Here is a 17,546-nt window from a genome sequence, read left to right on the forward strand (position 1 = left end):
CATCATATCTTATGTGATTTTAGAATGAAGGTGTCACAAAGCTCCACAGGCAAAGCTTTGAACTACCTGTTGTGCAAAAGCAAACATCCTCCTGCTTTTTTCTGGATCACCTTCTTTATCCCAGTACTGAATGTTTAGATACAAACTTTTGTCAACCCTGGTAATTCCTCTCTTAGCCAAGTCAGATTTTGATCCTACCACCTCAGGAATAAAGCATTATTTAGGTATTAACTGCAGGAGACACAGAACAGAGCAATAAGGTAGTGCCAAGAATTCTGCAACATGTCAAGACTAGGCCCATGATGACTATTTTATACAATCCTTCTTGTCCCATTTGATTAAAGACATTACCACTCCCTACACTTTAAAAACCAGAGCCCCTCATCAGGGTGGGGCAGCACTGAACACCAACCACCCTTTTGCTCTGCATCATGTAAATTTATCTCTGAGGTTGTTGCCCTGTTGTTGCATGCTCTGCAATGCTACAGAATTATAATCTGACAAAACAGAGATATGCCAGTGCAGTACCTATGACTGCTAGGCCTTGGCAACTAACATAGTTATTAATTCTGTCACTGTTTATAGTAATACTGACCAACAGTAACTGTAGTATGGCACCATTAATGCACTTGTAAAAAAGCTTCACATCCATTGAGTTTGAAACAGATTTCTTCCAATCACCGGCAGAAACTTCCCTAGAGGCCAGCCATAGGATTTAGGACTGAATTGTAATAAAAAGTTACAGGAATTATATCTGTATATTTTTTTAGTAGTTTGGGTTGGAAGGGACTGTAAAATGTCACCTTGCCCAAGATCCCTGCAATGAGCATCTTCAATTACATGTGTTTGCTCAGACCCCCGTCTAGCCTGACCTTGAACTGAGCCTTGAATGAGGTGCCACCTCTTCTACTCTGTCAGTCTCTGTCAATGTGCACTGGGATGTGATTGTATGGCAGAGTCTAGAAGAGGGGGGAAATAAGAGTGAGAAACACTCTTAGCAGAGGGACACCAAGGCTGAAGAACAATGAGGTGCAGAGAGTCTGTGAAACACTAGCAGATATTCACAGTGAGTCCTGTTCTTGACTCGCTACTGAAAAGGGGGAAAAAATGAGGAGGGAGAAGCAGCAGAGTGGAGCTTTTATGGACATACTGTCCACCTACAAGTACCAATGCCAGTGAGCAGCTGGTGGGGAGAGTCAGGGGTGAATATGAGCTTGGGAACTGGGACAGGAAAAGTGACTCTTTTTGTTCTCACTGCACAAAAATACTTGAATTCCTTTAAATTAGTTTTCTCCAAGTCAAGATTGCCTTGCTTGTAACAATACCTCTGTTTTTACTTAAACCATAAATAAATTATAAGTTACCGAGTCTTTAAGCTTCAATAGCATTGTGGGTGCCAGGCAATATAAGCAAAAACTTGTATCTACAAGACTGCATGCTAGTGATGGAGAGACTAATTTAATGTGGTCACTGTTAAGTCCATCCTGCTTATAAAGGCCATTATATGTATGAGATTTATTTGACTGAAGTAAAATGATAATGCCTAAAAAAGGAAAGATTTTTCACATTTGCAGGAAATGAGAAATACATCTAAAATAAAATTCTTGTTAGCTGAAGTTATCAAAGCAGATTTTAAAGCAACAAAGCAATAATCCACAACATCATTCTAGTTATTCTCTCAGCATTTATTTGAAATAACAATACTTTCCATAATATAGTTTAAACATTAAGCAGTAGGGAATTGTCTTTATTTCACATCATCCAGTACTGAAGTGGCACATTCGAAGCAGCACATTAAACCTCTGATAGAGTCTGTACAATTTAGATAAATAGAACTCTGGATAACTAAACTAACAGAACTTCTGCAACTGTTACCAAAAGAATGCCAAGAAGCTAGGCACAGCACTGTACACAACAAGTGCAGGAAGGAGGAACACAGGAGAACCAACTAAACAGATGGGAAATGTTCTTATATATACAGCCACATGTCTTCAATTGCTCAACAGAAAAATAACATGTTTTATTTTGTCCTCATTGAGGAGAGAGTATGCACAAATGATGTTCAAAGAACACATGGCAGACAGAAACAAATGAAATGAGGGTTGTGTTTGGTTGGTTACTGTATTCCTCAGTGAATGAGTTTACAAAGGATATCTGGTGCTTAAGCAGCAAGGTTTTGTGCCAAGACTTGACAAGAAACATTAAATAAATGCCAGTTTTATTCCCCATCTTGCCCATTTACTGGCATTTTGGTGAGCATGCTAAAAGTTCCTGAAGGGCAAATTCAGGTCGTTTGTGGTCCAACATTTCTACTACAGGAATCCCCATTCGATAGCTTACAGTTTACCTCTGGAGGGAAATAGGCCTTTTAACGATAATTAAGAATATAAAACTTAGCAGAGAGCAGCAGGACACACAGTACAGTGGTTCACTTTCTGAGAAACCAGAGGATCTACACTTATGCTCTCTCTGTGAGAACAGCCAGCCAGTTTGGTTGGAAGATACAATTCTGGTTAGTCAGTGTTAGACTTGTGTGAACTGTATCATTAGGAAGGGAAAGATGGAATGGCAAGAACTTTTCCCTCTTTTTATAGAGAACTAAGACTGAAAAAGTAATACGGTGGTGATAGGCATTATCTTCCCAACACCACCTTCACTTCCTGCTACTTCACTATGAATTACCTGCTTTGCTTGCCATCATCTTCCCTGTTTCATCTCACTAATGGCTCTGGTTACTACCAGGCCAGCACAGTCAATAAACTAATCCACGCTATGCTGGCTCAGAAGATACAACGCATCACCACCACATAGTATGACAACACGTAAACCAAAGATGCTCATTAGGAATCGGTAACTCTAACCACTGCAGTTTGCACTTGTAAGGTGTAAGAAGCAGCATTTTGAAAGCAGTGGTACTGACACAGCTATCTGTGTCAGAGGTGGTAGATCAGCATTCCTAATTGGGTAATGGAACTAGAATATCGACATAATTGATGGGGAAGAAACCTGACTGGCCATGAAGCATGCCCTCATACCAGTTTTCATCAATCTGGTTAGTGAGGGTAATAATATCACCCTCTTTAAATCCCAGCTCCCCTTCATTCTCTGGTTCGAAGTCATACAGAGCTCGGCAGCATGGCTGATCCATGTGAACACCTAAGGAGAAGAAACATAGAAACAACATGCTTAAAAATCTCAACACTTAAGAGTACCCATTTTACTACTGTACCTATGACAGATTTTGCTGTTTCTGTTCTCACTAATATTCTGATGACAGTTCTTCAATAATAACTATACTGCCAATCTTTGTTAGAAGACAACTATTAGCTTCTGACAGCCTTCAGTTACTCTAAGTGTCTGCTGGTACAAGTCTGAGAATCCCAAAAGAATCAAGCTATAGTCAAGCCCAGACCTGAAAGCACAACTATGATCAATTTGGAATCTAATTTTTATTTGTTAATAAAACACAAAAAATTAGGAAAAAGCCCTAACATATTTCCAGCTTTACTGGCAAAGAGATGTTTTGTCATTTACCTTGGGTAAATAGTGTAAGTGGTAGCTTAAAACAACAGTGAAGACATAATTGTGTGTTTGCCCTTTATTTGGAATTTTCACTGGCACCGCTATACCACTGCTCCTAATTCTCTTAATTTTAGTATCACACTTCCAAAGATTTTTATTCTCCATTCCCACAAAATACTTTATTGCAGGGCCATCAGGATAGATTCAGAAAAAGTTTGAAATTGAGAGCTTTCTAATTTGCTAATCTAGGAACATCTAACCATAAACTCTTTAGGATAGCTAATGGATATTATTATAAGTCATTAATTTGATTGGACTGTCACATGTTATATGAAATTAACAAATATACTCCTTCTTCCCTCCCCCTGAAGTCTCTATACCTTCAAGCCTACCAAAACCAAAATTGTTACTGGTCAAAATACTTAAGACTTAGCAGCACTAAATTATAAGAAATCATTTCCCCATCTGAATTTCCATAGTAAAAGTTCATGCACTTTCAGTGGTCTAAATGAATTAAAACATGCCACTTCGTCATAATGATAGTTCTAAGAATATATATTCTACTTTTTCATGAATACTGGCTTTAAGATGAGTAAATTTCAGTTTCAAACATTCTGCATATTTGTTTTGAACACTCACTCTGGTTAGAAGGCCCATGCTTGAGTTATTTTATAACAAAAATTTTCCATTTCTATAGATCTCAATAGAGCAAGTTTTTTCAAATAACAGACTTAATTTATTAAATTCTGTAGTGAAATCTTATTTTCTTTGCTTTACATAATGCTCAGAGTGTATTTTGGTTTCTTTGTCATTAAGACTACTGTGCTGACATCAACAAGCCTTACAGCATGTTTGGTATCCTCATTGCTACCAGCTGAAATTTAGATGAAATAGCAAATAAAACCTTTAAATAAATCACTCCAAACATATATTCAAGAATTTTCAAAGAAGGTGTACCTCTGAAACCAATATACACTTCCAAATAAAAGCCCTACTGAAGAAACTGTTAAATACTGTCCTCTGAAGAGGGAAATATAAATGCTAGAGAGATACATGAACATCAGTCTGCTCTGGCTTAGCACAGACAAGTGTTCATGACACTACAAAAAAGGATAAAGAAGAAAATTACTGGTGGAATGAGGAGAGTTCTAGCATGCAAGACTCAAGCCACACTCATTCATAACGAATCTCTATTATATCTTTCTCCTTTTTAGCACTGTGAGGAGATTGTTAGGAGTGCAAGGTTGTGTAAGATTATTTCAAATTGTCACAGCCAAATGGAGATACTCTTCCTGTCTATATGTGGGAGAAAATCAAACATTCACCATCAGGATGTGATGGAAAGAAAAGAAATCCTGACTAAAGATCTAGTGAAAAACACTGCTCTTGCAAGGTGGAATGTGGTAGCAATTGTCACTGAGGTAAACTGAAATAACTAAAATCAGGGACTGGACAGAGGCGAGCCCTCACCATACCATGGGATAACAGATCATTATTGTGTAGGAAACAAATAATAAGACTTCCATGGTATGGCTGATATTAAATAAACCATTCTTTAAGATAGGAATTATGTACACTCATACTAATGGTTAATCTTGCATGTGCTAGTCCTACTTGGACAAAGAAAATAGATCATGTATCCTAGTTTTTCTTTTCAGTTATTTTTACTTTCAAGTTTGCTGTGTTATATATAATACCTGATTTTAAAAAGCAGGATATGGTTATGGAGGCCTGGCTGGCCTCAGGTTTCTGCATTTTCGTGGAAAACTTTTAATTGTTATTTTGGTTTTCTAAATACCTGTTTTGTAAAAATCTGTATTTCAGGGTAATCTTTCAGGACAAAATAAATTTTTGACCAAAAGACACCTTTAAAGCAGTAGATAATCAATCTCTGTTCTCCTGCCTGAGGATATGAACACTTCCCAAAGAAACAACAGTTCAAATATCTCTCTTCTATATACTATCCCCATTCTCATTTTTCTCATGGAAAAACTAATCTCCAGAACAAAGTGTGTAGCTTCTACATGGACACAAAGCTCTGCCATTACCTGATGGTTTGGGTGTGGTGGCATGGGATATCCCTCCATTGTGCTGTGTATTGTCACCAGTCGAGAAATCCAGGCTCATACGGGGTTTGGGCTGGTACTCTCGCCTGGGCTGAGATGATGCCTCTTTTATTCTGCCAAAACATCAAGGTTGAATGTCAAGAGTTAATATCTTATTAGCAGACGAGATGCACCAAATACCTTTATTTCCAAGGCTGAAATTCTCATCCACCAGTCATCCATAGTAAACAAGTTGAGTCATTTGGAGTAGTTTTTTTTGTTTACAACAGTAGTTTAAATTACCAAAACCAGCCAATGTGACTGTGCCATGAAGTTGTTAATTCTTCATTCCTTTTAGAAACCTAGCAATTTGTCTATCTTCCTCTTGCCTAACAAAAACAAAGCACTCATAATAAAGAAAAACTTGTTACATGACTATCAATGCTTAGAGAAGGGCTAGACAAACATCCCTGTCCCCATTTTTAGCATGACTTTTTGCTTCTAATCCTTGCAACATTATTTATTCAGTTGATTGATGCCAACTCTTGTCATTTTGTAAGAAGACTGTGGGAATGTACTGACTTCAGCTGCAGACTTAGTTAATTTGCAATTTGGAATACTTGTTTCACATAGGGACAAAAGTCCACTCTTCCCTTCTCTCAAAGTAACCATTTATTTATCATTAATTTCAACGATTTCTTCTAGCTGAGAAATCTAGAGTTTCTAGGGAAGTGTCTATTTACAGATTCCAGGGTAAAATCCAGGAAAGGAATGAACAGAATCAGATCAACTACCACATGTATTTCTAATTCCACATATGAAAGAACATATGTACTTACAAGACAAGTTGATTTTTCTAACTTTTTCTATATCTGCCCTAGATTTGCTGCTGGTAGCACATTTTGATTTATCTATTGTAAAGATCTTAATCTAACTTACTGATTTTTGATCCTATGACAAGGTTTTCTTCACCATCCAAAATACTAATATAAGTCAGTTCCTAGACAGTGCTTTTCTTCCACATTAAAAAACCAAACCCATAAGCAACAAAAAAAAACCCAAACAAACAAAAAACCCCCACTTAAATAATTGAAGTGTCAAAATAAATAAAAAGCCTTTCTTTTGTTTCACTCATTAGCAAAATTCAAGACAGTAAAATTTTTAAGAAATACTTAAACTACTTCTGTTACACTTAATGCTTTCATGAAACACCATTTTTTTCAGATTATGAACTATAAGGTGACAGTTCTACTGACTTGCTAAAAATTACCCAAAAGATCAGTATGAGCCATGTTTCTTAAGAAAAGAAATACCTCCAAGGAGACCATACCTGCTTCCCAGATGCTCTGTCATGATACTGTGTTGGGAAAACTGCCACCCTCATTACACTCAGTGAAAAAGGGAATTTAAAATAGTCTTTGCTGGCCTTCCAGTTTTTATTAATTTTACTGGAGATTTCCCAATGTTCCCCAAGCTCCTAATATTTCCCAGTTCCTGGAATCATGGCATTTTAAGGACATTTATGCCTTCCACTAATGTGTAGAAAAGAAATTAAATTTTCACTTGTACTTCCTGAAGAAAGTCTTGAAGTCTAATCTAAAGAGCCAAGAAAAAATAGAAGACAAGTGCATTTTCAAATTTTTCATCGTTTTTGGAGTCTATCTCATACTTTTTAAACATTCTTTTGTGAATATTTTGCACAGGGCAGTCTTGGTAGTTATAAGACATTGTCCATGCCAGGAGCCAGCATAAACAGGTTCCATTCACTCTTTCGAAGAGTACATAGAAAATGTGCAGTATGTGCTGTAGACATCATTGACAGTGAACAGTAACAAATTTGCTTAGCTTAAAAGTAAATAATGATTTATTTTCTAGCCCTATAGTAAAAAAAAAAAAACCCAAAAAACAAAAACCCACAACCAAACTTCAGGGGCTATGCATTACTTGCTACCTGCCTATCACCAGCAGGGAAAGACTAGTAGTTTGGATAGTAACAGCTCTACATCCCTGACTCATCTCTGGCATGAACACAATCATAGTGCTCAATTTGTGTCCAGAGGTGTGGATAAAGTATGATTTAGCCAGCAGCCTCTTTACAATTAGGGATGCAAAATGTTTAGTTCAACAGAATTACCATAACATTCTGATGAGAGGTCCTTGTAAAGATAAAATCATTTACAGCTGAAATTTGAAGTAAAAATACTGACCAGTTAGCAGAAATTTTAAAATGGCAAAGGATGTTCCGAATTGGTATAGGAAGAGAAATCTATTGTAGAGATGTATGTTCACTTAATGGCATAATTTATGGACTACCAGATAAAACACCTGTCCCTGAGGAATTTTTAATGCTTCTATAAAGCAAGTGAATTGCAGTTCTCTTTTGCAAGTGCTAAAAGTTGTCCTGTTTGCTGTTTAGACAGTACTGCAAACTGTATCCATGAACAGTCAGCATGACAGCCTACCCACCAAAACAAGTGCTGCTCCTAGTCACAAAGACTTTAAGACTCAGAAGTGAATGAGGTTTTCAGGATGCATGCTCTGAGAAAATTAATACTGACAGACCTGGCAGTATTAGCAACTTGATCTATACTAATGACATCAGAAAACAGCTGCCTTTGCACAGTATGTGAACATTATCTCCTCTTGGGAATTATATCCAGCTTTTTCTAGGAGTCTGCCAGAACCATATTAGTAGTGAAACCTTCCCTGAATGTTAAATTTCTTTTAAGATGAATGTGTGTGTGAGAAGCTAATCAATTTGTTTTGATGGAAACAAAAATTCTGAAGTAAAAATGATGAAACTCTTAAAAAAAGATGTTGTAGGAATCCTGTAGCATATACAGTTATACAAATGGAGATGGAAGAGATTGCTCAAATCCAGTATCAAGTTTAATCTGATAATAGGAGGAATATTTAATAAAGTTGTTAATAATGAGGCTCACTTACTGGCTCAGGAAGATCTTCAGGTAGATAAGAATGCAACAAGATACTTTTTTGCAAAATCAATTTTTAACATCTTTCAGAATGAGCACACTTTGTGAATACATGCACAAACAGTAAGGAATCCAAAACTGAGAGTGTCACTGACCTCAATATTTATAAACACTCTCAGTTAATTCACGTTTGATAGCTTAACTGAACTGAGGTACTCTCCTGAACTCATACTTAGAAGTAGATGCATCTCCAAAACATTTAAATATCAGCAATCATCTAATGAAATGGTCCTTGATTTCATTAAAGAACAACTACCAAGTTGAGAAGGATAACAGCATTGCATTCTAGTCATAGGTTTTCTATCTCTGTAAAACTAACAAACTTACAAAAAGTGCATTACCTGTCTTCCAGTTTAGAAGTAACTCGCTGTAGGATCTGTGTGGCCTGCTTGTGGTACTCCAGCTGGGCTTGCACAAGGGCAGAAAGCTGGCTCACTTGTTCAATCTGAGAATTGACATTAAAACATCAGATCTTAGGTGCTTTTGCTCAGCGAACAGAGAATAAAGACCACTGTCCACTACAAAGGTAGTTTAACTTATCTCTCTAAAACCTTGATTCATCTTTGCAGTTAGCAGTAAATATTTACATATTAGTCTATATTCATTACCACATCTGATTATGACCTGATCTGGAATGGTAACTGCAACTCTTCTCTGCAGATCATCTCTTCATGGCTGATTTGCATGAACAGCAGCCTACAGACCTATCACAGTCAGCAAACACTATGAAAGTAAAAACGAGACTGTAGTGAGAGTATAATACGCCTTCTCCCTCCCTGCCTTTGAAGGGCACAGAACCACAGGGACTATGGTCATGCTTCTATTGTGTTCTGACCTGTGAAGCAGACCAAACAGAAAGTTGTGCTGAGGGCAGAGAGCATTCAATTTCATAAGGGGAAACGCACCCAGATCCCGACTTGTGGGCAGTGCAATTGCTAGCTGTTTTCATAGTGCAAAATGCCACAATGCCACAATGGTAAAGGGAATGTTTGTCAGCACAATTTGCATACATGGGTATGGATGTTACTACAAAGATTAAAACTACAAGCTTGTTATATTTCCTTCATTTCAGTGCAGTTATATTTAATTCCTATGGAAATACTAAGTTCTATATGCAAATATTTTCAGGTTTGCTACAGCTCCTCTATAGCAATCTGGTAACAAAATGAGTTAGAATAGGTGTGAACTTAAAATAAATCAAATAATTCACATCAACAGAAATACTTAAAATTAATTTCCTTTGACTACATATTCTATAAGACAGACCCCAGCTGACATGTTATAGAGATGTTTTTTCTTGCTTAATTTAACAATTTCAACATTAATTATAAATAGAACATTAGATAAACCTAGAAAATGCTCAATCTGAACCAATATATAAGTAACACATATTCTGCAGAGTCAGATATGAACATCTACAGTAACTTTGGGTTTTCTATTCACTATTGCATCTGATTACAGCAGAGACCATAGGGTTATGAGTTCATAATTTCTGATCTTTACAGTCCTCTCAGCAGCCCACACACTTGAGCAAAAGCCTTGGTCCAAACCCTATAATCACAAGTAAACATCAATAGTAATATTTACATAAGTCTAAGAAGATACTTCAGTTTTGTAAGTAATGCTTTGCATTTAGGAAGCACAACGATGCTACAGAGGGCTCACATTCTCTAGCTCAGTTACCTATAGAATACCTAAAAAATTGTTCCTACAAGAACGTGTTGTACATTACTAAAGGTTCTGAGCCTTTCACTGTGTCCAACAAGGAGGAAAGTGTCTCCACTATCTTTCTAAGACTCTGGGCAAAGATTAACAAGGGTTATCTCACATCCATCTCCAGAAGGTTAAACATGCTTGACTCAGCAATTTCTTTTGATTCATCAAACTTCTCCAGAGCTTGACGAAGTTCTTCATCAGGGAGCTTGCCCTGTCTTTTTTTCTTGTAATCAAAATCCAGGCGTCGACCCTCCATTTTCTTCAGGTGATGCTAAAAAAACAAAAAACACAAATGTGAGCAGACAATAAAGGACCTTCCCCAACTTTCCTGTAAGCAGGTAGTCCATGCACACTTGGAAGCATATGTTGTTTGCTGCCTACTAACCCCTTCCCAGAGGAGAGAAATACGGAACAATGAAATACGTGGGTTTATGTATCATTTAAGAAGCAACAACCTAAATGACAGACCAATTTAATAAAAGGCCATGCAGAATGGACAACTTCAATTGCCATCTCTATAAAAGATACACGGGTTTCTTGCTTTTTAACTCTGATGAGAATTACCTGAACACTATGTTTTTTCACTAGATGTTCAGGAGAAAATACTTTTAAAAGTACAACTTATTACATTTTTGTCTGTGTAACTGCATTCATAATCAAAGCAACACAGGATTTATTTTTATCATTTCTACCAGACCACTACATTATCTTATTGCTGTCTTATACTGAAGATTTCCTAGACTGTTACCTGAGGTAACATTCAGGTTCATCTGTTTAGCAGCTGCCACGTTCAACTGGCCAGAAGTTAATGCTACCAGCATGACCATGATTACTTGAGGTGTTTACTTTCTCTCAGAAGAATCAATTTAGCATGGACTACAATATTTATAACTACCCATTTTCTAAATGATATCAAACAGTCCAAGATACCTTTCATCCACATACATTTAACAGTATGAAAGCCTTACTGAGCTGAGAAAAGCAGCCACTCATGCAGATAAGCATTTGCCATACACTAGAAAATGGCACGTGAACATCAGTACATCTATTTTGTGAAATGAGCTTTCAAATGGCAAGATTGGAGCACTGTGCTCTTGCCTGCATAAGACTGAAAATTTTGCCAGCAAAAATGTTCAAATTTTTATCTTTCCCTTTCTAATGCATCATCAAGACATACAGAATTGAAAGCAAAATTCAAGCCAAAAGAGACAAAAATGAGGTAATTTTCAAACCTGAATGCCCCATTTTAAACTACACAACTAACAAAAATTCTAAACATATAGACAGTCCACACACTTGGCATTATTAAAATGCTGCATTGAGGGCAATACCTGTATTTCTCTCAGATCCTTATCATGGAGATTCTGAAGTGGGTCAATGAAGTTTTGCTTCACTTCCATGTCTAAAGAGTCCTTGACTTCAGAAAGCTCCTTCATAGCTTCTCCCACATCAACAAGTGCTGGTCCTGAAATAAAAGATTCAGTCAAAATAAGTTCATTTCAAACCACTGTAGAATGAAAGAGAGTCATGGAAACTTCATGGCAACTACCGTTAGTATTTTATTTTCGGTTTCAAATTTAGGAAAGACACAGGATGATGCACTATGTGAAAGAGCAACATAGATTTTACACTCCTGCAGCCACCAGAGTTCACTCCTTGTAATACAGCTGAATTTGTGGTTCTATGATGCACCAAGACAGGCTCGTCCACATCCCTTACCGTCTGTTCATTCCCCACTCTGTTGAAATAAATATGCTAGAACAGAATTGTATTTATCTGGTGGTATCATCACCCCACTGCACTAAAAAATAGTTTGAGTCTAGGTCGCCCCATTTCTATCAATGAGACTGGTGACAGTACCAAATGTAAGAATTCTTAAAAGTTTCACAGATTGTTTTTTTAATGAAAGATTTTTTGATGAGACTATAGACTTCATAATACTACTACACCTGAGAGGTCTGCTACACAGACCACTCAAGAGTAGGTGTATGAAGATCATAAACTTCAATAACCCTAACTGCCTTTTGAAATTTCCTCCAAGACTAACTTGAGGGCCATAAAAACTACTACCCTGTTTTACTTCTGCTCCATTAAAAGAAAAACAAGAAGCTCAGACATACCTCCTGGTTTGACATATAGGTTAGGGATAAAAAAATAAAAAACCACTTTCAAAGAATACGAAGGGTGTGAAAACCAAAATATGTGAGAAGCAGAAGCTTTGTATCTCAAGCAGCAGATGCCAGCAATGCACTGCAAAATGAGAGAGCCTTCCAGATGTGGACAACGAATGACAAATAGCTGTAATAGCTGCTATTAGTTAAGAATGTGAAAATAATTGCTGTATCTATTCTGCTGCATGGTAGTGCAGTTGTTACAGAATATAAAGCAAGTTGCAGAAACTAGATTATATTAGTTCTTCATTTTCCTTCTAAAAATTTGTTTGAAATTTAATAAATGACAGGCAACCAATAAAAAAAATCAGTAGCATTTAGCACAAATCAAACTACATCTGCCAAACTTTCTGATGAATTATATAAAACAAGTAAGAAAGTACTTTTTCCATTCCATATGGCTTTATGTTAGAAAAACAATTTTATGATGGTTCAAATAGAGAAGAGGATTTCCACAGTCCCGTTTGAGGGTCCTGTGTGTTGTCACGTAAAAATGGCCACAGAGAAGTCCACACAAACAAGACAGAAAGACAAAGTATGCTGTTGTAATGTCACCTTTTTATAATCAAAACTCTACTGCAGAACATAGTTTTAAGAGTCAATTTAACATCTGTAACCTAGACAGCTGAAAATTCATTTGGGCTTGGAGGGAGAAGCAGCTAACAGATGAGACAGAAGTGTTTATTAGTGCCTTAAAATGTGGACTTTGGTCGAAAAAAAGGCCAAAGCCTATTAAAAATCTATTAGTTTTTATTCCTTGCCTGCAATGACGACAGTAACAGTTGGTTTAAGGATTCTGAGGACAAAAGCACTTTGTTCTATATATGTATAGACAATAACACAATTTCTGTACATGTACATGTTTCAATCCAACACAGCCACAGTAAGTATCACAATTTATGACAGAGAGCTAAAGCCTATGTGTCAAAATGGAAGCAGTTTGACTTCCATTTATACAAAAAGTTTCTCTAGTTGAAATCCTCAAAAGATACTCAAAACAGACCTAGACCAACCTCAAAGGAAAAGTTGGATGAAGCGGAATTCTAACGCTTCTTGCAGAAGCAGAACTGAAATGCTTCTTGCAGACGTTTTTCCTCTATAAGAGTGCAGCCCTTTAATAATGAAAGCTGGATGAAATTTTCCTACTGTTTTTATTGCATTATAATGGAAAGTGAAGTAAACAAGTTACCAAAGTTGCATTCTTCACCAAGTTCTCGGCCAAATTTCAACATTGCATCTGCCAGCAAGGCTTCTGCCTGAGGATAGCCTGGTCCCTTTTCCTGGCCTCGAATTTTTGACATAGTGTTGATCATGCTGAGTTTAGCTCTGGAAGCTGAAGAAGGCAAGAGACAGAGGTTACAAGCATGCAATCATTTGCCTACACAGGCATAAATCCATTCTTGTGTTTAAATTTATCTGAGCAACTTAAAATATATTTTAAAGATACTATGTAAGTTCAGGACTAAGCCGTGTTTTTCATAAATTATTTTTAGAGCAAAGCAATGAAATATTGTTGGTCAATACTGTTTTTATTTTTCTGGCAGATTAGAGAGGAGTCTCTGTCCTGAACTTCTGAGACAAAGCTTCCCTTGAAATGACTTGGACATAAGAAAGCCCAGGAACACTCGCAAGACAGCATGTTTGACATGCAACAGAGAAGAAAATCTTTACAATATCTCCAGATTTATCTTAATCTTAAAATCCCTAGGTACCAGATGGATACCAGATTGAGCCAGCCTTTCCCTCAAGGAAAAGTCCAGACTAGGTACACTGAAGATTAAACTGTGGTACCCCCCATTTTTTAAATATTTGCAAGTTTTTTGGCTGTAGAACATTAAGGAAAGCCTATATCTCCAAACATGATGTGCAGCAACCTTTCCAACACTTTTCACTTTTTATGGGGATTTAGGGAAATTCCTACTTCAATAAGGTTTTCAGTTGTACTTCATCTTGCATTTTATTTCAGACACACACCTGAAGAACAAATATTAAAAGACACAACACAAATATTGTAATTGATGGAAACAAAGACAGCAAATATGAAAGCAATAATTCATTTGCTGCTGTGCTCTAGTGAATTTTTGCAACTACAGCATGTGAATGGCCTGAAGAGAGTGAATTAGTTAATGCCACTTGAGTTCAAATTTGTCCAGCTAAATCCTACTGCCAGCAATGCAGACTCAGAGCATGTTTCTAATCTACATTACTGTGTGTGCTACTGGAGGGCAGCTATGAATTCCACCATTCTACCTTCCCCCTTGCAAACACTTGACTTTGTAAGGTGCTCTTAAAATTAGTTTTCCTGTCAACAAAACATTATTAGTTCACACTGTTGTGTGCCAATTTCATTGGTCAAAATTCAGCCTTGCACAAGTCACTTCAGCAAAATGAAATATTAGCAGACTGGAGTCAACAAATGTTTTTCATATATTTATTGTTAAAAGTGTATATCAAGAGAGAGATCTTGTTGTGGAGTATGTTTCACTTTTCAGCCTTTGTGTCTGTTCACACAGATAGAGACATAGAAACACACAGGAAACTCAGGCAAGTCTCACAGTACTTATTTTGCCTGAAAACCAGCTATGAAAGGGCAACGTATTTTCAACATCTAGTAATTAAGGTTTCTTTAGTTTTCCCACTACCCTTGAGTGCCGTCAGATTATGCTTTTCAACATCTGAATCTCTTCATGCCTTCTGTTTCTACCCACTACAAAACTACAGTCAGCAGACTTGCTGACTGTTCAATATAAGAAACTGCATTTTAATGAAGTTAAATGTCATTGAAATGATGGTGGCAATAAGAAAATACAGAAGCACAAAAGAAAACAATGCACAAACAAAATTAGTCAGGGGAGTGGAGGCAGAAAGCTGAATTAAATCACAAGCAAATAGGGTATTTTCATAAATTAAAGAAAGAAATACAAGAGGGAATATGACAAAATGAAGTGGCTATATTTTGGACAGCAGGGTAGGAGTAGAAAGCAAAAGTTAGACAATGATTCATACTTCTTTAATTGATGTTTCAAAACACCATGGACCAGGTCATCTGTAGCATCACAGTACTATGTTATCCAAGTGTTTTCCAGGAACATGTTAGTTATCAAGGAATGTGTTCTACATCTCAACTCCTCTTCTTCCTTCCAAGCCCAGGTAAACATTTAATTTTCTTTAAAATATTGTTGTTAAAGGGTTTTTTTTCTGTTTGTGGCTTGTTTTGTTTTCTTTTTTGTTTATTTTTTAAATTAAATTCCCTCACTTTTCCCAGTGTAATATTCCTAATTTTTATGAAAGTGGGAAAGCAAATGGAAAATACTAGAAAATGGCATGACCCATGTAAAAGGTAATACAGTTGTAGGGAGAATTTTAAAAGAGAAAAAAATTCTATTTTATTGAAAAAATAAATTACAATTCTTCTCATTACAGGGAGCCCTTTTGCAACTGACATAAAACAATCTAAGATCAGGTGAGTGCTGAAAAGGTTTAGTCCTCCTTTCTTCTTACCTGTGGAATGAACAACATGATCTCATCATATCAGGATGAAAGTGTATCTTCCCCTGCCTATTATGATGTTAATTTTTTTTATTTTACTTGCATGTGCCACAAGCAGACAAAAGGATATGTAGCTAAACTATGGAAACTGGTCTTTCATGCAGCATTGCAAATTTAAAACTGCCTGAAGTGCCTGAAATCACACTCGTAGCTACCTGCAGAAATTTTGCTGTCTGCTTTTACTGTGAGCCTGTTTCACGATTCACAGCGACTATAACCACTCAAATGTGTCAAGAAGGCAGTCAGAGAAGCACTAAACAGCCAAAGCTTATTACTCAGTCTACACAGTGTTGCTTAACAGCAATTTGACAGCAGTTAACAATTTTATCACTATCCCCATAATGTTTGCCAATCCTGTTGCTTTTCCTGCAAAGTACATTACAATGAGCAATGAACCTGTTGACTCAAGTCATAAACAGAATTTCATCTGCTGACATAGAAACTGTTCTGGTCATCATTATTTTCCATCTAGAAGTTCTTGAAGTTGTAAATACCATTCCTCCTTTTTCTTTTTTTCAATCGACTGTCAGCATTATCAAAATATTATCTTCTCTTCTGTGGTCTAACATCAAAAAATCACCGATTAATCTGTAGCAGCAATTGCCCTTCAGCATACCCCACTGGAGTTGAAACATTTCACAGCAGTTCAAATTTATTTCTAGCTATTCGGAATAAAATTTCTCAGTGTAAATGTGTGAATTTTTTCTGTAGTTCCATGAAACTCTGAGATACTTATGGTATACAGGAGGCCTAATTTTACCTTCAGGGAAGTGGTCCCAGAACCAGCCTGACAAAGTTTGAGAAGTGTTTGTACAACACTCTCAGGCATATGGTATGACTCTTGGGGATGATGCTGTGCAGGACCAGGACTCAATAATCCTTGAGGGTCCTTTCCCACTCTGCGTATTCTGTGATTCTGTGATTTATCACAAGCTAACTCCATTGACCTAACAGTGATGCTGGCATTGACTTAATTAGTATTAAAACACTTATGTTCCTAGATCACTACAGAAATCTCTGTAATATTCACTGTAATGGTTTCCTTGTTTATTGTGGGTTCAGATCACTCCTTCCTGTAAGAAACCTTTGGCAAAAGGGGAACATGTAGTTCTCCATCAGCCCAGTTGAACCTGATCTTTCATGTCCCTATGGAAAAGACTCATTGAACTCATTTTGAGGGTTCAATTTAGACATGTCTGATAACACTTGATTTTCTGTCCTTTCCTCCAGTATGACATCAACAGCTCTTTTGTGCCATCCCTTTTCTGTAACAAGGATGGGAAATTGCCAGAGGACCAGAGGAAAAGTGGTACCTCTCCTTGTGCATGAAGGAAGTTGCTTTGGAACTTTGCTTTCCCATGCTCGGCAAGGACTGTCTGGTCCTTTTCCTTCACATGGCAAATGACTGGGAAGGTAAGGGAAAAGCCTGCCTCATGCAGACGCTCCCACCACGCCTCCCCTGATCCCCAGGTGTGCGCTGTGCTGATGCCAGGGCTGCAGCTGCAGCTGCCCCATGCACAGGGCTGTGCTGATGCTAAGGCTGCTGCTGC

The 17,546-nt window shown here is 37.1% G+C and overlaps 1 protein-coding gene across 1 annotated transcript in view; it reads right to left on the reverse strand.

Annotated features, from left to right (window-relative positions):
• Positions 1 to 1,664: 1,664 nt before the first annotated feature.
• Positions 1,665 to 17,546, reverse strand: part of SH3GL2 (SH3 domain containing GRB2 like 2, endophilin A1) — an 18,751-nt gene continuing 2,869 nt past the window's right edge. Inside the window, exons 3-8 of the mRNA XM_014306957.2 lie at positions 13,637 to 13,780; positions 11,608 to 11,741; positions 10,389 to 10,547; positions 8,902 to 9,005; positions 5,571 to 5,701; positions 1,665 to 3,156 (exon numbers count right to left, since the gene is read on the reverse strand). Coding sequence (XP_014162432.1) covers positions 2,957 to 3,156; positions 5,571 to 5,701; positions 8,902 to 9,005; positions 10,389 to 10,547; positions 11,608 to 11,741; positions 13,637 to 13,780 — 872 coding nt within the window. The 3' untranslated portion in view covers positions 1,665 to 2,956. The remainder of the gene's footprint in view (positions 3,157 to 5,570; positions 5,702 to 8,901; positions 9,006 to 10,388; positions 10,548 to 11,607; positions 11,742 to 13,636; positions 13,781 to 17,546) is intronic.

Source organism: Geospiza fortis, unplaced genomic scaffold, assembly GCF_000277835.1.
Source record: "Geospiza fortis unplaced genomic scaffold, GeoFor_1.0 scaffold12, whole genome shotgun sequence".
NCBI lineage: Eukaryota > Metazoa > Chordata > Aves > Passeriformes > Thraupidae > Geospiza > Geospiza fortis.